At 37.9% G+C, this 22,666-nt stretch overlaps 1 protein-coding gene and 1 long non-coding RNA gene across 3 annotated transcripts in view; one reads left to right on the top strand and one right to left on the bottom strand.

Annotated features, from left to right (window-relative positions):
* Nucleotides 1–22,666, top strand: part of MOB1B (MOB kinase activator 1B) — a 100,528-nt gene that overhangs the window by 57,176 nt on the left and 20,686 nt on the right. For both annotated transcript variants that reach the window (XM_058297342.1, XM_058297336.1), the window contains exons 2-3: nucleotides 6,979–7,145; nucleotides 14,040–14,133. In XM_058297342.1, the coding sequence (XP_058153325.1) occupies nucleotides 6,979–7,145; nucleotides 14,040–14,133 (261 nt within the window). The remainder of the gene's footprint in view (nucleotides 1–6,978; nucleotides 7,146–14,039; nucleotides 14,134–22,666) is intronic.
* Nucleotides 16,250–22,666, bottom strand: part of LOC131278528 (uncharacterized) — a 40,311-nt gene continuing 33,894 nt past the window's right edge. The window contains exon 2 of the long non-coding RNA XR_009185883.1: nucleotides 16,250–20,874. This is a non-coding gene — a long non-coding RNA (uncharacterized lncRNA). The remainder of the gene's footprint in view (nucleotides 20,875–22,666) is intronic.

The following is a 22,666-nucleotide window of genomic DNA, read 5'->3' as shown; positions in this document are numbered from 1 at the left end:
AATTGGAGTCCACACCTGGATAGTCATGAGAGAAAGCAGGTTATTAACACTAGTGGTAGGACGGGAGACAGGGGTGTCTTAAATTTGCCTTCTCCCAAGCCATAGGGAACAGAGTTGCCATGGTCACAAATGGAAGAACAAAGCAGTTACCATTCCAAAGGTGAGGCCAGTCCTGAAATGACCATAAGCAAAGGTTAAGTTCAGGTTAGAATTACCATTACTATAGCAAGCATACACAAGGGTGACCTGATGTAACCATAAACAAAAGTTTAATTTATAATTACCATCACAGTAGTAGGTTTAGGGGAGAACTAGTCTCAAAGAAACATAAATTCAGTTTAGGATTACCATCACATTAAGTATAGGCTAAATCCAGCCAATTCCAGCAGTTTCTGATATTGTCCTTATCTGTTTTGAAATATAAAGGCATCTGTATATTTTTGGCTTAACTCTTAATTACAGTTTCTAGTTAGTTTTCACTTAAAAACAAATTGGGCATTTTTGTTTTTTAACTAAGCAATGAAAACTTATAAAACTATTTTCTTAGTAACATTAACGTCGCTCAGTTTTTCTACTTTTCCAGTAGTTAAAATAATTATACTTGTGATATGACTTCATAGGAGGTACCGGGGATTGAACCCAGGACCTCGTACAAGGGAAGCAGGTGCTCCACCACTGAGCTACATCTGTTCTCCTGATTTCTTTTGTACATCAAATTCAGTTGAAAGATAATATTGAAATTTAAAGACTTTTTAATTTTTTTAGGTACCTGGGTCCAGGGATAGAACCTGGGACCTTGTATGTGGGTAGCTGGCAGTCAACCACTAAGCGACATCAGCTTCCCTGAGTTGGTTTTATCACCTATTTTGCTTGTTGTTTGTTTTTGTTTTTTCAGGAGGCACTGGGAACCAAACCTGGGACCTCCCATGTGGTAGGTTGGCGCTCAACTGCTTGAGCCACATCTGCTTCCGACTCATTTTTATATTACCTTTCACCATTATCCAATTTGTAACAGGCAAACCCCAAATAATTTATGAACTCCTAGGCATGAGCAAACTGACAAAGTTAAAGTAATACCAGTTAGAACAGAATAGAGAATTTTACACACTTGCTTAGCATAAGGAAAGACCCGACTTCATTTATTAATTGAATTGAATTGAACTGTTCTATTCTCTATTCTGTTCTTTTCTATTCACTCCCCTTATTAGGCAGAACCAAGGCTAGAGAGGTCTGAAGTGGCAGGTTGGGATCGAGTAAGTGGCTCCCATGTTAATTAAGAAAATTAAGAATCTTACCTGCCAGATCAAGGATCAGCCTAGGCTCTTCCTGGTTGATGGTTTGCAGGTACATTCAGGGAACCACATTTGGCCTCCATTCTCCCCTGGGTCAAGGCCCTGGTGGGGTCCCAGTGACAAGACAGCTTGGGACCAAGGACCCACCTCTCCTCACTTGAAACAGGTTCCTGCTTACATGGAGCCTGGGTTTGGGTGGCCCCGAAGTGACAGGGGCCTTTAATGGGAGTAGCTGAAAGGTGAGTCTATCTCTGGGCCTGTCCTTCCTTATCTGTCTCTCCTCAGCAGTGTGGTCTCAATTGTTGAAACTGCAAAGGATGTTTCTAAAAGGGGTTTCATGAAAGTTTGGGGGCCCAGGGAAAGTTTGTGTAGCTTCCTGTGGCTATCAGAGACAGACTGGCTAATGAAGTGAGATCTTAGGAAGATCTGTTCTTCCCTAGTCAGGATCTACCAGAGGGTATTTTTTATTGTTTCTACCAGCTTTCTTTGAAATAAGGCTGGGTTTTTAGGTCCTGCCTCTGACTAATTTCCCTGAACTTACTATAATTGACTAGTTTGGTAGTGTACTTCCTCATCCCATTGAGTAGACATGTGACCAAATGGCCCCTAGCCCTAAGATCTGCTTGTCTCCTCTTTCCCTCTTACACAGGTTTAACTGGAATCCAGGGTCCCATACAGAGACCACTCTTGTCTGTACGGCAGCCATGTGGTATGGCAGGAAAAGACGAGCATCTTCCTTTTTAGACCATTGGTAGGGAGGATGTTCCACTTCCTATGAAGACACCCCAATGGGGAGTTTGATGGAAAGCTGGAAAAATCATGCCCATTGTTCTAGGGAAAAATGGAGAGAGTTTGTTAGGCCGATCTGACATCTAAAACTCTTGCCTGACTGAACTTTATCTTCAAAACTGAAGCTCCCAAGTTGCTTAGGTCTTGGGAGACATTTGGAGCTACCGCTCTGGTTCCCAGCATCGCAAGAACGCAGAGGCCTTGCCTCTAGGTGTCCCTAGGTCTTGGGAAACTCCTGGACATGGGTTCCAGACCCAAGCTACCAAGCTGAACTTTCTTCATGGAAAAGGGACTGGTTAAGGACCTTTCTGTTTGCATACTATTGCAGCAGTCTTAGGAATTGGCCGTGAGAGAGAGCTCATCTTATGGCTACTGCCAGGTACTGAGTTTTGTGGTTAAAATCAGACATTAAGAGGTACATTAAGCAAGGTAGTCCCATCCATCTGCTCCATGGGATCAAAGCCCCCTCTCAGTTAGAGGTGGAGTGGACACCACCATCCCAGAATCCTCAGGACTGAGAATGAATGATGACTAGAGTAGACTTACTGATTCTACTTGTTGTGGTTCTAGCATTTAAAGTTCTGAGGGGAGGGAGAGGGAAAAACAGGTATAATATGCGGGCATTTTTGGGACTTGGGAATTGTGAATGACATTGCAATGACAGATACAGGCCTTTATATATCATCATAACTTACAAAATTGTGCGGGAGAGAGTGTAAACTACAATGTAGACTATAATCTACACTTAGTGGCAATGCTCCAAAATGTGTTCATCAATTGTAACAAATGTACCACACTAATGAAGGATGTTGTTAATGTGGAAAAATGTGGGAGGGGTGGGGAAGTGGGGCATCTGGTAATCTCTTATATTTTTTATGTAACACTTACGTAATCTAAGTATCTTTTTAACAAAAGTGTTTTAAGAAAAAAGAGGTACATTAAGAAGTTAGCGACTGACTGTTCTGCAGTTTACAGGCACATAGCCTTTGGGACCCTGGAGGTAATGGATTAACAGGAACCTCAGAGTCTCCTGGACTGAGTAAGATAAAAACCTCTGGGTCAGGCCTAGGGTGAGAGTCTTGGGGGCCTTGCTAATAAAACAAAAGAGGGCACAGACAAGCTCTAATTAAAAAGCCTGGACACAACAGTCTTTGGTGGGTGTCAGGGAACATGACTTGTCTCTTTGTCTTTTGGCTAGCTTGCCAAATATGTTAGCAGAACACTCTGGGTTTCTAGGTTCTTGGCTGTGTTGCATAAAGGAATTTAAGGACATGGCATAGTGAAGGGCAAGGAAGTAAAGAGTTTATTGAGAAACGAAGGAAATGGAAAAAAGTATACACTCCAGACACGTTCACTTGTTAGCTCTCAGGAAACCAGTGATGAGGCCTTTGGTGTAGATTTATCCAGAACCAATGGAGAGACCTGTTTGGAGTTATCCAAGGTTTCCTCTTGAGCCCAGGGTCTTAGCGGGTCTGTCTTTGTTTTTAGTGGCCTTCCCTTAGGGGGTTTCTGGGTGGGATTTCACTGCCATGTTCTATGCCAGGTCCCCAGCTATACTCAGTCTTCCCTCTTTCCCTATACTAACCTCTTTATTGCCATGTGACTGAAAGACCAAGAACCTGCAAGACTGTCAGCTTCCAAAAGACCCCTGGAGAAGGCAAGCCTTCTAGCTTGTGAAACAGTGAGCCAGTAAATTCCTGTAGTTATGGCAACTAATTGTATGGTATTTATTTTAGCAGCTAGTCAACTATAACACCACCCCTTCCGCGGTAGAGTGATAGTTGTGGGAGAAGTTTCAGTAGTGGCTGAAGAAAAAGTTGAATCTAATCTTTTTTTAAAAGTATTGAGTGGTTAGGGTATATTGCTTCAGTAAAGCAGAAGTATCATATAGAAGGAGGAGAATTGGAAGATTTGAAAGCATTTTAGAGTATGAATATACATGGAAATGATGACGGAAGAGAGAGTTGATATTTTTCAGATAACTAAAATTTATAAACATTATCTCACTGCTAAATAATACTTTTGTAAAATTATTTTCCAGACTTCCAGAAACAAAATAGAAAAAAAAAAATTGAAGCCCCTATGACAATTTATGGTTTCCTAAGTAATATAAGTAGAAAATTGCAAAATGAAGAATAGAACCTTGTTTTCTTACTTCCATTCTAGCCCCAAAATTTTACTGAGATCACTTGACCCTTTGATGTGGGAATAATGAATAGCACAAACAAAACAACAACAACAAAAAACTTTTTAAAATTTTGTTTTGAAGTTGATGTGTGAGAGCATTTCTTTTGAAAATAAGCTTATAATCCTTCCCACACTGCCCCCTCCACTCCCTCTGGTTTTAGGGCAGTTTGGGTCACTGTGCTGCCATTTCTTTCTTTACTCTGAGTGATCCTGTTTCAGGAGATGGGAAGATAATGAAGGTACTAACATTTGCACAGCATTTTTACAGTTGTAAAAGTTTTTTTTCCACATATGTTTATCTTGCAACTGTTCAATGGTACAGGTGGTGGTGATATTTTGTTATTTTTGTTTGGCTTCATGGCTAATTAAAAAAACAGACTCAGGAAAGTTAGATAATTTGCTTGTGATAGCATAGTTGATGAGTGTCAAAGCTGGCTTGCACTGACCCATATTCTTTTTCTTCCACCAAAATGTAAGGTCTTATGAGGTAGACTGAGCGTGACTGACTAGCAACTCTGGGAGGCACATTGTTCAAGAAAACACTTGGAAGCCTAAACCTTTGGGGAAAGTCCCCTTTGAGAGCTGCTTGTCACATCTTCAGTTGTTGCATCTGAACTGTAGGCTAATTAAAGGCAGTATATTTAACTTACACCCTGCCTGCAGACATACACATTAGTCATGGGATGTATTTTTGTAATTAATTACACAAAATAGTAAAAAGTTTTTTAGTAAAAAATGTTGGTCAAGTATGTTTTCTCACACTAAATTTTAATAAAGTGTAGGAAATAGCAGGAAAAAGAAGAAACGTCTCCAAATTGGTAACCATAATGATCTTTTCTAAGTGTTTGTATTTTAGGGGTACCATAAGAGAATTTGGTGTTTTAAGTATTTTCTGATTAAAGTGAAGAAAATTTTCACACTTTATTGTGGGTTCAGAGCCTCATCTTTGTCTCATATTTGACGTTTGGATTTATTCTGTGTTCTTTGGAAAGTTCTAGAGTGATTTTAAGCAGAGGAGTAACATCATCTGATTAGTGTTTTTAAAAAGATTCTTGGGCTCTAGAGATATGTTGGGGGTGGAGATCGGGTGGGAGAATTGGAAGTTTGGGAGCATCAATTCACTCCAAATAAACACCTGAGATGAGATGTACATTTAAATGAGAGTGGTAGTATGTTAGTATGAAAAGTATCTGCCACTTGAATTTGTTATTTGTGCTGATGGAAGTTACTTAGTTTATGGCAGGAATTGCAGTAGTTTTAGAAAGCTCCTCAGGTGATTGTAATGTGGAGCCAGGGTTGAGAATCACCCATTATCTTGTTTTTTAAAAAAAGTCATTTTGGAGAAGGAGGAGGGAGTATAGGGATAAGCTTGGGAGAGGAGCTAGTGAGTGAAAAGCTATGGAAGAGAGCTTGGAAAGTATAATTATTGAGTATCTTTTTATTTAAAATCTACTTTCATATTTATATGTTCAAATTACTGGATGTTTTAGTGGTAAGAATTGAATGACAATAAACTTTATAGAGAGTTCCTACTTACCCTGCCTCTTCTAGTTCTTTGTTTCTCATATGTTCCTCTTCATATGAAGAGAAGAAAAGAGGTACTAGAAGGGGTAACTAGAGTTGGACAACAACTTGCCAGTAAAACAGAAGACTCTCTTAAACTTTTTTTTTTAAAGATTTATTTTATTTCTCTCCCCTCCCTGCCCCCCCGCCCCAGTTGTCTGTTCTCTCTGTGTTCTTCTTTGTCCGCTTCTGTTGTTGTCAGTGGCATGGAAATCTGTTTCTTTTTGTTGCGTCATCTTGTTGTGTCAGCTCTCCGTGTGTGTGGCTCCATTCCTGCGCAGGCTGCACTTTCCTTCGTGCTGGGTGGCTCTCCTTATGGGGTGCACTCCTTGCGTGTGGGGCTCCCCTATGCAGGGGACACCCCTGCGTGCCACGGCACTCCTTGCACACATCAGCACTGCGCATGGGCCTGCTCCACATGGGTCAAAGAGGCTCAGGGTTTGAACCATGGACCATGTGGTAGGCGGACGCCCTAACCACTGGGCCAAGTCCGCTTCCCTCTTAAACTCTTAAAACGGTTTCTAATCCTAGGTACTGTTGGTCCATTAAAATATACATGTATGTATGTATATATGTGTGTGCTGTGTGTAGTTAAAATATAAAAAAGCATTCAGAATGACTGAACATGTAAATTTTCTTCCTGTAGGATTTCTGTCTTATTGATAAAAACTTGTATCTTTATGCTTCTTATGAAAAAAAGTTTATTTGTATTAAGATGAGAGGCTTAGTAGTGAAAAGGAAATAACCAAAAGTATATCAAGAAGTACACTTTTATTTTTGGAGATTGCAACGTGTAATCACGAATCATTAGATTTCTGTGAAGCTCTGGATTAGTTACAGGCTACTAAAAATTCTTTATCCCTCTTGGAAATTACAGTAGAGAATGTAGAGGAAGTTTGGTAATATTGTAGCTATTGAGTGGCATAGTTACTACAATTATAATGCTGGAATTTAACATAGCTAATAAAATTTAGGTCTAATGTTCATGGGGGCCAGAAATATATTTGCTGTTTATTTGTAGGCATTTACACTTCTGTTGAGTGTTTCATGATTACTGCATAAAACCCAATAGTATAGTGTGTAGACTCTGTTAAAGGTCATAACTTAAATATTGAAGTGCTTTCTTTTTTTCCTCTTTTATTTATAGTGGTAGCCGCTCCTCTAAAACTTTTAAACCAAAGAAGAACATTCCAGAGGGTTCTCATCAGTATGAGCTCTTAAAACATGCAGAAGCCACACTTGGCAGTGGCAACCTCCGGATGGCTGTCATGCTTCCTGAGGGGGAAGATCTAAATGAATGGGTTGCCGTGAACAGTAAGTCTATTTCTTCATAGATTCTGAATTAGGTTAATAGCCTCATTGTAGGTGAGTGTTGGGGTGCCTTCTATTCCAGGATCTAGTTAGCAACTTAATATCACAGTATAGTGATGTCTATTTTATTTCTGAATATGGAGTTTTGTGAAATTCTTATCTCCTGTTCTAATGTAATATGAAGCACAGATTTACTGTCTTCAGTGGAGTAATACTAATAACAAAAATAACTTACATTTATTGAACACTCTGGCATTCTGTTCTCCTTTCTACGTGGAGTATTTCATCTTCACAATCTCATGTAGTAGGTACTATTATACAATTTTATAGATAGGAAAGCTGAGAGAAAGATTATTAACTTGGCTTTGTCATATAGCAATTAAATGGCAGAACGTGGGTTCAAATATTGAGCTATAGAATTTTAGAGTTTGTATTTTTAACTACTATGCTAAATTGCCTCTCAGCAGCATACTATTGTACTTACTTTTTAAAAAGGCAATTCAGTAATGATTTTTTTTTAAAGCTTTATTTTTTATTTCTTTCTCTCCCCCCCCCACCCCCCAGTTGTCTGCTTTCTGTGTCCATTTGCTGTATGTTCTTCTGTGACTGCTTCCATCCTTATCAGTGGCACTGGGAATCTGTGTTTCTTTTTGTTACATCATCTTGTGTCAGCTCTCCATGTGCACGGCATCATTCTTGGGCAGGCTGCACTTTTGTGCTGGGCGGCTCTCCTTACGGGGTGCACTCCTTGTGCGTGGGGCTCCCCTACGCGGGGGACACCCCTGTGTGCCATGGCACTCTTTGCGTGCATCAGCACTGTGAATGGGCCAGCTCCACACGGGTCAAGGAGGATGGGGGTTTGAACCATGGACCTCCCATGTGGTAGGCATATGCCCTATCCATTGGGCCAAGTGCGCTTCCCAGTAACGATCTTATAAAATAAGTAAAATATGTTTAGGAAATAAACATGTAAGGAAAAAAAACATGTAAGTAAAAAGTAAATATTTTCTTGGGAACAAGCCAGGAAAGTTGGGGACTAAAAGTGGCACCTTACTATTCAAGGTTTACCAGCTTTCATGAAGCAATTAACAGAATTTAAAATTGTTGGAGATTTATATGGATCTAGTAAAAAATAAATAAATTTTATTTGAAAGCATGTAGTATAAATGTCTAGGTTTTGATTAAGGAAAAACAAAACTATTTTTTTGGTAACATTTTATAGTATCTTAGTATAATTTGAAATGTGTTTACCAGGGTTTGTAAATTGAGCTCCCACTCACTCATAACTCTCAGGAACCAGAAGATTTTACTGTGATGGTGTAAAACATTACAGTGATAGCATTTGAGAAAGAACAGTATTTAATATATATTAATGTGGGGACTTTCCTGAACCAAGAAAGTTTGGTTACTGTTTTTGTTTCCTAGGCTGTTTAAGCAAATACCATGAAATGGGTCGAGTTAAACAATGGGAATGTATTTGCTATGGTTTTAAAGCTAAAAGAAGGTCCAAATCAAGGTGTCATGAAGGCGATGCTTTCTTCCAGAAGACTGTGGTATCCTGGGGCTGGCTGTTGGCACTTCTTGGTCCTTGTCACTGGGCAATGCATATGGCTTTCTCTCTTGGCCTCTCTGTTCTCCAGAGATTATTGATTTTGGCTTTTTACTTCCTGTGGCTTTCTCTCTCTGGCTAAATCATGCTGCTTATAAAAGGATTCTGTCCTGATTGAGGTAGACGCACATTAACTGAAGTAACCTCATCCAAAAGTCCTAATCACAGTGGGTTCACACCCACAGGGATCAATTAGATTTAAGAACATGTTTTTCTGGGGTACATACAGCTTCTAACAACCAGTTATTAAAAAAATTAATTTGTTTGCTTTGTTGATTAGACCCATCATATGTAAAAGGTGGTTCTGTGGCATATCAAAGGCATTATTGAAAATAAATTTTCAGTATCTATAAACATTCTTTTTTTGTTTGGCTTTGTTTTTAATATATATGCTTCTTTGTGTTTTTTTTTTTTTTTTTACTGCTCATTAATTTTAAAAGTCTGAGGAGGGGAACATAGAACTTCTGTGCTACATGAGCTTCTGATTTTTCTAAGTATAAAAGGTCATCGTTTTCTGTCTGTACTCTCTCTCTGTCTTAGTTGCAGGAATTGAGTGTCCGTACTACTGAAATGCCCCGAACTTGGGGAACTTTTACAATTTCCCAGATATTCCACAATTCTATTATAGCTGGACAAAAATTACTTTAGATTGAATCATTAGAATATCTCCTTAGAATATATAATTCTGCCTTGAAAATAATAGAATTTGACTGAAGTGTTGAACATTAAAATTTTCCCGATTTATATCAGTCTTCTTAAATGACACTTGAAGAAGTGAGAATAGGGTTTGAGACTGGAAAACATGTTTCCACTTACTGGCAATGATTAAGTAAGCATTTTGGGTACATAAAGAAATGCAGGGAATTTGTTGAAAAGATTGGCATCTTAATGGCCTTTTGGCTATAGTACACTTGCCAGATGAAAAATGGTAGAAGATGGGAAATATTTACAAACACAATGATTTTTCTTATAACAAAACCAAATCCTGGGTTTTGAACATTCTGCTGGTTGAAAGATGGAAACAGGAGTCTTAGCTTAAAGAAGATAGAAAGGAAGTTCAGGGTTGAGGAAAAGCAGAGTGGATGGCTTCTACATAATTTATGTGGCACAGAATTCCAAGACCATATCTTGGTTTGGGGAAGGAAACTAACATTTACTAAATGTCTGCTTTACAGTAGGCATGTTTTTTTTTTTTAAACAATTTTATTGAAACATATTCATAAACCATATACTCCCTCTAAAGTATACAGTCAGTGGCATTTGGTTATAATCACAGAATTGTACATTCATGACATCAATGAATATTAGAGCATTTTCATTACTCCAAAAAGGAAAAAGAAAAAACAACAGAAAAGAGAAAAGCAAAAAAAAGTACCCCTTAGTAGTCACCTCTCAATCTCTCTGTCCTTCTTCTGCCATACATGATTACTAGTCTATTTCTGTCACTATAATTTATTTGTATTTATGTTTTGTATGGATGAATCAAACAATATGTAGTAATTTTTGTCTAGTTTCTTTCACTTAGCATACTTCCTTTTTTGTTTTTTTTAAACATGGAGGGAAGGTTATTAATATATTTCTATACACTACTGCCCATAGTTTGCTTTGGTGATATTTGGTGATATCACCCTGATAGTACCCAGATATCACCCTGATAGTAACATCTTATAACATTAATGTACATTTGTTCTGTTTCAGAGAAAAACATTCTTATATATGTGCTATTAGCCATACACATTTTTCACAGGGGCTTGCTATGCTATACAGTCTCATGTTTCTTTATTTTAGCTTTCCTTGTAGTGATACGGTAGACATGTGTTTTTTAACACTCCGTAATAAAGCCACTTTGAAAGGTGGGAAGTGAGGTTTAGGGAGGTTAAGTAACTCAACTAGCAAAAACCATAAGATTTCCTCTGTGTCATGTGAATGACAGCTTAAGAATTATATTGTAAAGTCATTGCTTAGTAAAGTCATTTTATTTATATACGTGTGTGTGTGTGTATATATGTATGTATATATATATATATTTTTTTTCCCTGCAGTCCGAAAGAGCATAGTGGGAAAGTAGGTGTGGCTCAGTGGTTGAACTCCTTCCCATGTACGAGGTCCTGGGGTTCAATACCCAGTACTTAAATTAAAAGAGCATAAGAGCATAGTACTGCTCCTGGGTAAATAACAAGATGAAAATAATTAGACTTGCTTATATAAGAGGGAATGAGACTGAGCTCAAAGTTACCATATGCACGTTTTGCCCTTAAATATATGGATAGTTGCTCCCTTTATGCCTGAGAAATTTAAAAGGCTATATTCCTACTCAGGACAATGTAGTAGGGTATTAGGGTCTGCCTAAATTGACTTCAGTGGTGATTGGAATGCCCCTTGGTATTTCCTTAAGTTTACAACAAGTTCCTACCGACTTTGTTTGCTTTATATCATAATAAAGGGCATGAGGAAGGGAAGATATTTTCATAAGTTGCACTTCCCTTTTTTGAAAAACTCAAGAGATAGCTTTTCCCTATTAGCCTGTAAACTTGAAAGGACAAAGAAATGTGTCAAGTTTTCCCATTTAATTCCTAGAAGCTAGTATAGTGTATATTTAAGGGTAAGGCATTGTCTTGGAAGAAGTAATTTTTGCTTGATTTTGATAAGTCAAGAATACATGCTATACACTCTAAAGCATTGGTTGACAGACTTTCTGTAAAGGGCCAGAAATCATATTTATATCAGATAAGGTAGATATTAAGGCAAAATATGTTGCTAAAGAAGGGGATTTAAAAATGATAAATTGTTCAATCCACAAAGTATATAAGATTCTGAATTTGTCTTTAATAACATATGAAATATATATTAAAATTAGTTGACAGACTAAAAGAAGAAATAGACAAAATCCTTAGGCATAATAGGAGATTTTAATACTCTTCCTTCAGTAAATGAGAGAAAATACATAGAAAAAAATCAGCAAGGAATTAGAAAAATTTAAGGTACATGATTAACAGACTTAATCTGAGGGACACTTGACCCAAATACTTCAGATTAACATACATGTACATTTTTAAAAATTGAAAGGAATCAAATCATATAACATATGATTTAGTGGAATTTAGCTAGAAACCAATAACAAAAAGCTAGAAAATCTATATAGTTTGAAAACAATAAATCTCAAGGGAAACTAGAAAATATTTTGAACTGAAATATAATGAAAATACTACCTATGAAAACTTGTGGGATGCAGCTAAAGCTGTTCTTAGAAGGAAATTTGGAGACTTACATGCATACATTAAAATAGAAGTGCTCAAAATTAATGATCTAAATATCTATCTCCAGAGGTTGAATAACAGCAAATTAAACACAAAGAAAGTTAAAAAGAGGAAATAGTAAGGATAAGAACAGAAATTAAAATAGAAAAGAAAAATACAATAAAGAGAATCAGCAAACCTCCACTCCAAAAAATTTGATTCCTTGTAGAGGAAGCCTGGTAGAATTTGTAACTGCTGACAAGACTGATTAGTATAAAATAGACAGAAAGCACAAATAACCAATATTAGGAATGAAAAAGTAAATACCAATACAGATCCTGCCACATTAAACAATCATAAGAACTTATGAGCAAATTTATTAGAATAAATTTGAAATTTGAAGTGTACAAATTCTTAGAAAACAATTTATACAAGTCCACAAGAATAGAAAATCTGAGAAGTCTTGTAACTATTTCTAAAAAGTTATCATCTGATTAAAAACCCCTACCACAAAAAGATTTCCTCCAAATATTTAATGAAGAAATAACACCAGTGTTTCTTAAGCTCTTCTAGAGAATGGAACAAAGGCTAGTAGTTTTATGATTTCTGTATGGACACTAAGAGAAAAGGAATTAGGTTAGTCTGATTTATTAACCTGATGTAAAATCCTAATAAAATATTTGCAAACAATCTATCAACTTGAGTTTATTCAAGGAATACAAGATTAGTTTAACATTTCAAAATCAGATAATATAATTCACCACATTAGCCAAAATAAAGGAAGAAAAAAAACACGATTATCTCAACACATGGAGAAAAAAATACTTGATAAAATCCAAAATCAGTTTATAATATATATCTTATTATATTAGTAATAGAAGAGAACTTTCTTCTGATAAAGTATACATATTTACAAAAAAGCTACTGCAAACATCATACTTAATCGTGAAATGTTGGAAGTTTTTTTCTTAGATTAGGAATGAGTCAAGGATGTCCACCACAGCGTCTATTCAGTATTTTCGCAGCAAGAACAAAACAATAAAATGTATAATGACCAGAAAGAAAGACAAAACTTTCATTCAGAGCCAATATGAATGTGTATATAGAAAACCCAAAATAATTAATAGGTGAGTTTAGTAAGGCTGTTGGCTCTGATTTTAAATTATGAAATGCATCAAAAATATAAAAACTTACGAATAAATCTAATGAAATATATGGAAAACTATTTATGTATGATTAATGTTTTTGTGCCTTTCCTAAGTATATCTGTGCCAAAGATCATGAAAATATTTTTCTATGCTATTCCTAGAAACTTTTTATAATCTTTTACATATAAGTGTATAATCCACCTGAAATTGATTTTTTGCCTACGATGTGAGTGAAGAGTCTAGTTTCACTTTCCGTAGAGATAGCTAGGTGACTCAGAACTGTTTATTGAAGACTGCCCTTTTTCTGTTTTCTTTACTTAATGGTTTTGTCATGCAAATCAAGTGTAGTCTGTCTAGTCTATTACATTGGTCTACTAAGACCACTCTGTGTTATTCATTGTGCTTTATAAGTCTTCATATGCATCCTTGCACATTGTTCTTTAAGATGTAGCCCTCTGTGTTTTCAAATAAATTTTAGCTTTTTTTGGTGGTATCCCAATAGCATTTTAATTTGGAATTCCATGATTACTGATGAAGAAGAGCATTCTTCATATGCTTTTTGACCATCTGGAACCCTGTTTTGTGAAGTGCCAGTTCAAGACTATCTCGTTTTTCTACACTGTCATCTTTTTCTTATCCATACATAGGCATTCTTTACATGTTCAGAAACAAGATTTTGTTGGTTATATATGTTGCAGATAATTTGCTCTCTTAATGGTGTCTCTTGATGAAAGAAGCTCCTAATTTCAGTGTAAACCAATTCCATGGTTTCTGCATAAGCTTTTCATCTGTTCTTTGTACAGGAAAGAACATTGATAAATCTAAGATTTTTCATGAATAAAATGAAAATTTAATTTTCATTTCAACTATTCTGTTTTACTGATAACTGAAATTTGCTTTGCAGCTGTGGATTTTTTCAATCAGATCAACATGCTTTATGGAACCATCACAGACTTCTGTACAGAGGAGAGCTGTTCAGTGATGTCAGCTGGCCCAAAGTAAGACATGGCTAATGATTAGATGTAATTTTCACTTATTTTATGGTTCTTAGATAAGAAGAAAGTTTTATAACCATATAATTTCTCTCCCTAGCAACCCCTTTAGTCATTTGCCAATGATTAATATTTCAAGTCCAGATTCATTAGCCTGAGCTTTATACCCCATTCTAGTATCTTCTATCCTGTATTTCCTCTGTTTAAGTCCTAATCTTGTTACCAAATTTTATCTAGGTTCTTTGACTATGCTGCAGAAATGAATTTCAAGAGCACATTGGGTGAGTTAGGCCAGTAATTTATTCCAGTAGGGAAGGAAGAGAAATGGGAGAAAATAATAGATCAGGGGTCCCAGGTAGAGAGGAAGGGGCTGAAAAGTGATAAAGTGGGCTAATTTACAGGCTACAGTTTCCCAATATAGATTATAAATCCCCAGGTTTTACTTGCATGGACACAAGGCAGAGGAGGAACAATGAGAGCGATGCACAGGGCAGGATGGGTCCACAGGCGAGAGAGCGCAGGAGAGCAAGCTTAGGTTCTGTGCCTGCCTTTTTGAATTGTTCATTATCCCACCCCTTTGCTAAATGGTAGGGGAGGGGTTCCAGCTGTTTGCTCTTTTGATTGATTACCCCATCCATCAATTCCCCAGTGAGGACCCAATGATAAAGTCCTTGGGGAATATCAGGGGCTTCTCCTGGCTTCCAGAAATCTTTGTTCTGAATGGCAGAATCTTGGGGGTGGGGGTCTTCCAGCAGCCATCTTGGGGGTTACTGATGTCCACGTGGACTCTCTGCCAGGTTCCAGATCCATCTATTGATTCCCTGTCTTACTAACCGGCTTCAATCCTTCCAAACTATATTACTAGAAATACCTTGCTCCTCTTCCTATTTCTTATACTCTTTGAAAGTTTGCTTTTCCTCTTTCCTTTCTTGGCTCTTTTTCTTCCCTTTTGATCTTTCTCTGTTATCTTCTGCTAATATTTAAAAAATCATATTAATCTCCAAGGCCCTGATCAGATGCTTCCTACTTGAAGCCTTCTGATTTCTTCAGACTAGATGTTATCATTCTATTTAACTTTTTTGTCTTTATGATGATTACATTTCTTTGTTACATTATACTTATTATACTCTTTATACATGTCTTCTTTAACTGTTAGATTTGTTCTTTTATTTTATTTTATTTTATTTTTTATTTTTTAAAAGATTTATTTATTTATTTAATTTCCCCCCCTCCCCTGGTTGTCTGTTCTTGGTGTCTATTTGCTGCGTCTTGTCTCTTTGTCCGCTTCTGTTGTCGTCAGCGGCACGGGAAGTGTGGGCGGCGCCATTCCTGGGCAGGCTGCTCTTTCTTTTCACGCTGGGCGACTCTCCTCACGGGTGCACTCCTTGCGCGTGGGGCTCCCCCACGCGGGGGACACCCTTGCGTGGCACGGCACTCCTTGCGCGCATCAGCACTGCGCATGGCCAGCTCTACACGGGTCAAGGAGGTCCGGGGTTTGAACCGCGGACCTCCCATATGGTAGACAGACGCCCTAACCATTGGGCCAAAGTCCGTTTCCCAGATTTGTTCTTTTAAATCCCTTTTGGTGCAAGGACAGTTTCTCCCAGGTAACTAGCACTCAGTAAATGTTGGCTGGATCAAGTAATTTTTGAAACTTCATTGGCAATGAATATTACTATTACTAATAATAACAATCGCAGCTGTCACTTATTTATTGCTTCCTTAATGCTAGATCTTTACATGCATTGCATTTTTTATTTCATTCAGCTACCCTATGAAGAAAGAAAACTCATCACCTTCATTTTACAGAAAAATAAATTGAGTCTTAGAAAGGTTTCTTAACTTGTCAAAAGTTCTTTACCTAGTAACAATTAATGCCAGGTTGAAACTTGGGCCTGTTTGATTTTAATGTCTGTACTCTTTAATTGCTACACTGTACTGTTTCTCTTATTATAAGTAGTATTGATTTTATTTTATTTATTTATTTATTTTTAAAGATTTATTTTTTATTTATTTCTCTCCCCTTCCCGCCCGCCCTCCCAGTTGTCTGCTCTCTGTGTCCATTTGCTGTGTGTTCTTCTGTGACCGCTTCTATCCTTATCAGCGCCACGGGGAATTTGTGTTTCTTTTTTTTGTTGCATTATCTTGTTGTTATGTCAGCTCTCCATGTGTGCGGCGCCATTCTTGGGCAGGCTTCAGTTTCTTTTGTGCTGGGTGGCTCTCCTTACGGGGCACACTCCTTGCACATGGGGCTCCCCTACGTGGGGGACACCCCTGCGTGGCACGACACTCCTTGTGCGCATCAGCACTGCACACGGGCCAGCTCCACACGCGTCAAGGAGGCCCGGGGTTTGAATTGTGGAACTCCCACGTGGTAGGTGGACGCCCTACCATTGGGCCAAGTCCGCTTCCCATTAATTGATTTTAAGAGGCATAAAGAAGAGAAAAAATTTATTCTTAGTATGGCTTTTTTTTTAAACTAAAGTGATTTTATTTTATAACCACACTGATTCCATTTTCTCACTTCATTTCGAATAAATTCAATTACAATGTTTAAGTGAATAACAATAGATATATACATGATGAGCATATTTCCTCAACCAAAAATTAAGAAAATGGCAGAGTGCACCATGGAGACTCTGGGAGGGTAATACTTCTACTGCTGTGACCACTGCCTGCTGTCTTGGAATGCCTGCTAAGCAACAGACACTGTCATGTGTATATTCATTAATTTTCTCTAATTTCTCATCATTATTTGAAAATTGATACTATGATATCCATTTATAGATGAGCAATAAAGATTAAAACTTATTATCTTGGCTAAGATCACACAGAAATATAATATATGATCAGTGATTCATTTCTGGGCTTATTTGGATCAAAATGTAATTCTTTTGCTCTATATTATGGTTCCAGCACAAATTGTGAAATTGTCCTAATTGATCATTATCCCCCTTCTTGTAGTATTTTTCTATTGGTGTGTTTTTAGTTAAAACTAGATTCAAGAATGAAATGTGCTTACCCTTAAGCTTAGAGAGCCTAATGTGTAACTTCTTTCAATAGCATTTACAAAAAAAGAAAGAAAAAAAGAAAAAGGAACCTTTAAGATGACAACAGTGAATGGTTACTACATTGTAGAGATTTTAAAGGATAATCAGAGAAGATAATTTTCAAAGTTTGGTTTCCCAATTTTTTTTTTTTTTTTTAAAGGACAGGGAGTAGGTGTAGCTCTCTGCGTGCCTGTTTCCCCTGTACAAGTTCCTGGGTTCAATCCCCAGTACCTCCTAAAAAAAAAAGTTGTTCTCCCTCTCCCCCATTGTATATGAATTGTGAATATCAAAACAAAACAAAGTCATGACTAATCACTTAATTTACTAATTATTTCACTGCTCAGAATATTTTGGGTAATATATAAATTGCCAAATCACTGGCAACCCAAGAAATTCAGTTTCATTACTTTAGAGTTATACTTTATCTTTTGACCAAATCATGTGTTGGCCAACATTCTTCAGAATGACTGTAAATGAGTTTTACTGTTTCTCATAACCCAGTCCTTTTACATAGAATGACTATTTGCCATCAGTGAGGTTATTCAAAAATGATATGCTTCTAATTCTGTTGGCATTTTTTAAAAAGAAGTTTTTATATGATTTTGAATATCATTGGAGTAAATGTGTAGCTTCCAGTACAAAGAACTGTCATATCTCTTTCACCCAGATTTCCTGTTACCAGTTTAATGCACTGCTTCATCACTCCCTTTCTATATGTATACTCTTTAACATTAATGTATTTCTGAAACTTTTGAGCAAGTTAGAGACCAGATGCACAGTTATCTCTAAATATTCCAATGTATTTTCCAAAAACGAGAATACTTGTTCACATAAGCAGCCTACAAACTCTCCAAATAACTACCTCCTGTCCACAAACACCATACTATTTTGGGGAGGGGCGGGGGGTGGGGAGTAGGCAAAGGAGTAAAGAGTTTATTAAGAAACAAGAAAAGAGATAAGTACACAATGAAAGACATGGACTGTAGGCTGTGCTATAGGGTGAGATGCACATATGGGGCCCCGGGTTAGGCCTTTTAAGACCTTTCCTCCTCCCCTTTCCTAATGTTGGGGAGAGGCCTCAGTTTGCTGTTCTGATTGGTTTCCCACCTGTTAGCTCTCAGGGGGCCTGTTGTTTGGAGTATCCAGGGCTTCCCCTTGACCCCAGAAAGAGTTCTAAATGGAACCTCATATTCAGGGTCTAGGTGGGGTCTTTCCGGCTTTGTACTAAGTAGAAGGGGATTTCTGGGTGGGGTCTCACAGCTGTGTTGTCTCCTGGGTCCCAGCTGTGACTGGTCTTCCCTTTTCCTTGTACTAACCTGCTTCAACTCCCCCATTAGAGAGTTTACACCCTTATTCTTAAGGGGGACCTGAAGGGTTAGGTAAGATAGGCCCTGCCTGACAGAGTGTAAAACCCTCTGGCTATTCATGTGCAGGGTTGAGTCCCTGCCCCCTTGGACACTCAATCAAGAAGACAGGAGAAGATACCCAGGAATTGAGAGTGCTCCATAGACTTGGCAGAGGAGGGAACTTCATCCTGGGGCCCTGGAGAGAGCTGAGCCATTCCCCTGATAGTTGGCAGCTGAAGAATCCAGAGCCCTGAGCAGCTAAGAAGGCCCAGGAGGAAACAAGCCCCCCAGCCTACAGCTAAGATTGGAAGAAGCTGGGCCCATAGAGCCTTGAGAGAGAGAGGAAGGCTGAACCTTCTCAGACATTTCCTGCCATATTGCTTCACCACATACCAAATGACTTTGGGTGAGAAACCAACCTTGAGTTGTACTCTTTAGGCCTTGTAACTGTAATTTTTACCCCAATCAAATACTCTTTATAAAAGCCAACAGATTTCTGGTACTTTGCATCAGCATCCCTTTTGGATGACTATTTTACTTTTATTTATTTATTTAAATATTTATTTATTTATTTCTCTCCCCTCCCCCCCCCCCAAGTTGTCTGCTCTCTGTGTCCATTCACTGTGTGTTCTTCTGTGTCCACTTGTATTCTTGTCAGCGGCACCCGGAATCTGTGTCTTGTTTTGTTGCATCGTCTTGCCGCATCAGCTCTCCGTGTGTGTGGCGCCATTCCTGGGCAGGCTGCACTTTTTGTGCGCTGGGCGACTCTTCTTACACAGTGCACTCCTTGCATGTGGGGCTCCCCTACATGGGGGATACCCCTGCGTGGCACAGCACTCCTTGTGTGCAAGGAGTGGGCCAGCTCATCACATGGGTTAGGAGGCCCTGGGTTTGAACCTTGGACCTCCCATGTGGTAGGTGGATGCCCTATCCTTTGAGCCAAATCTGGTTCCTACTACTTTTAAATAAGCTTATTAAATTACAGTTAGCATCCAGTGAAATTTACCTTATCCGTTTGTCTTACATTCCTCCTTCTGTTCTGTGAAAAGTAATCATTTCACTTTAGGGCAGATCTATATTTCATTAAACACAAACTTACAATTGTCATTATCTTAAAGATTTAATACATATAAAGCTATTTAATTGGTATTCTGTAAACCTAGGGAAATAATAACGCAAGCTAAATAAAATTAAAACAATTATAGTTTATGCAAGTAATGTTTTTCTCTTCCTCTACAGGAGGCTGAAACCTCATTTTTCTTTAATAAAATTCTAAAACTGAATAAAAGCATACTGATTCCTAGATTCTGAAATAATTATAATTGTTTAATTTGTTTTCATCATAATTTAGAAAATATCTTTCCATGGTTTTCAAGGACTTTTTCCTTACTGAAATTTGACAATTGTATTATTAGTTACTCTTATTTTAAGTCTTTTAAAAGGTTTAAATTGGGGAAGTACAGGACAAACTATGATTCTTAATTCCCCAGCCTAGAATAGACTTTTAAACTATCATACCTAGCCCTTCCCTCACAGTTCTTGCAAAGATAAGGCCCTGGGGGCTGGGTAGATCAAAGAGCTTAGGAAAACCTTTTTCCCTTTCCCAATAGTTTCTATATTCAGACTTCCGTATGGCCTTTCTGTTCTGCTTAGCTTAATTTGGGCTCCAGAAATAATGATTTACATATATAAGTGCATATTTAATTTTTAGTAATTTGAAAGAGGTCTTTTAAGAATTTTCATTTGTTAATTTGATATTACCATCTTCATGTATGATAGTATACACTGAGTAAATAGGCAGATACAAATGGAGAGTTAGAAACACACAACTCATTAATATTATTCATCATTTTCATTCTATTACAAAGTAAGTTCAACTATAAAATAACATTTCAAAGATCTTTTTGAAGGCTATTTCTGATTATTTTTAATATGTACTGTGACCATGCAGTTTTGCACAAGAATTTTGTTACCTTTAGTTATTGGCTGATAACCAAACTGTTCCTAAATGTTTTAAAATACAATCAACATTTTCCTTTACTTCAGAGCTCTACTTATTTCCCATTTTGACTTTAACAGACCTTGAATGAACAAAACTAATTCCAGTATATACTCTCTGAGGTCATTGAAGTGTCAAGGAAAGCTTTTTTTTTTTTCCTTATGACCTGCTGCTTAGAATTCTTGATGCTTAAGGTGGGAGGTCCCTTACTCCCCAGTCCCCTGAGATATCAGGACTCCAGCGGCCTCTGTACTGGAAGAGGGCCAAGGATTGCCACCAGGCAGCTGTTTCCTCCAAGGTCATGGGGTCCCTCTGGGCTCCTGTTTGGGAGTAGGTAATTTGGAGTCCACACCTGAATAATAATGAGAGAAAGCAGGGCTGTTAACACCAGTGGAAGGACAGGAGACAGGTATGTCTCAAATTTGCCTTCCCCCAAGCCACAAGGAAAAGTTTCCATGGATTCAAACAGGGAAGAAGAGAGTGGTTATCATTACAAAGGTGAGCAAGTACATCCAAGGGTGAGGAGTCCTGAAATAACCATAAGCAAAGCCACACTCAGTTTAGAAGTACTATCATACCTGTAGGTCCAGGGGAGAAGCTAGTCTTAAGATAACCATAATCAAGGTAAATTTAGTTTAGGATTACCATTACTATAGCAAGCATATACAATGGTGAGTTTAGACCTGACCTAATTGTAAACAAAGTAAATTAGTCTAAGATTACCATCATAGTGAGTCTAAGGCCTAGATTCTAGGCTAAATCCACTCAGTTATAGCCTCCATTTGCTGTTTTATAATAAAGGCATCTATATAATGATTTTGTCTTAACTTCTAGTTACAGTTTCTAGTAAATTTTCACTTCGAAACAAATTGGGCACTTTCATTTATTAACTAAACAATTGAAACAATTTTATTAGTAACAATGTTGCTCAGTTTTCCTGCTTTTCCAGCAGTTGAATTAATTACATGTGATTTCTTTTATACATTAAATCTAATTGCAAGATAGTATTGACATTTCAAAGACTCTTTTTTAGGTTACCTTTCACCAATATCCAATTTGTAACAGGCGAACCCCAAATCTGATTTATGAGTTCTAGGCACAAGCACATTGACAAAGTTAAAGGGAACAGAGATTGGAACAGAAGAGAGAATTTTATATACTTAGACTAGGTTAAGTTTTCCAGGAACTTTTTAATCTTAATTGATGGCATATGAGGAGATTCCTTATTCTACAGGAGAGAGGTTTAGTAAATGGCCTAGATATTGATTCCCCATTTACTCCCCTTATTAGGCACAATCAATACTAGAGAGGTCTGGATGCAGGCCAGGACCAAGTAGTAATTGACTCCCATGTTAATTAAAAAATTAAGAATCTTACCTGCATGTCACAGGTCACGGGCTTCAGGCCCTTTCCATCCTCCCCAGGGGCAAAGACCTTTCTGTGTGTCGAGGCAGTTTGGGGCCAGGTTCCTGCTGACGTGGAGCCTATATCTGGATGACCCTGAAGTGATGTGCCTTTAATGGTGGCAATTAAAAGGTGAGCCTATCCCAGACCCTGTGCCTGCCTCTCCTTACCTTTTCCATCATGGTGGCATGGTCTCAATTGTTGAAAACTGAGAAGGCTATTTCTATAAGGGAGTTAATGGGGGTTTGGGGGCTCAGGGAAAGTTACTTTTTCAGCTTTCTATGGATTTCTCAGGTAGCCTGGCTAGTAAAGTCGGGTCCGAGGAAGATCCATCCTTCTCTAGGGTCAGGATCTCCCTGACGGTATTTTTATTGCCTCGACCAGCTGTCCTTAAAATAAGGCTAGGTTTCTGGGTTCTGCCTCTGAGTAATTTCCCTGAACTTATAATTGACCAGTTTGGCAACAGATTTCCTTATCTCTTTAAGTAGTCGTGGCCACATGGTCTCTGGCCCTCAGATCTGCTTGTCCTCTGCTTCCCTTTTATATGTGTTTAACTGGAATTCAGAGTCTCATGCAGAGGCCACTCTAGGCCATTCTGCAGCCATATGGTGTGGCAGGAAAAGATTAGCCTCTTCCTTTTTAGAACATCAGTAGGCAGGTTATCCCAGTTCCTGAGAAGATACCTTAATGGGGAGTCTGCAGGACTGCAGGAATGCTACAGAAGCCATGCCTATTGATAT

Source organism: Dasypus novemcinctus, chromosome 1, assembly GCF_030445035.2.
Source record: "Dasypus novemcinctus isolate mDasNov1 chromosome 1, mDasNov1.1.hap2, whole genome shotgun sequence".
In the NCBI taxonomy this organism is placed as follows: Eukaryota; Metazoa; Chordata; class Mammalia; order Cingulata; family Dasypodidae; genus Dasypus; species Dasypus novemcinctus.
This window is presented reverse-complemented; position numbering and strand designations above follow the sequence as displayed.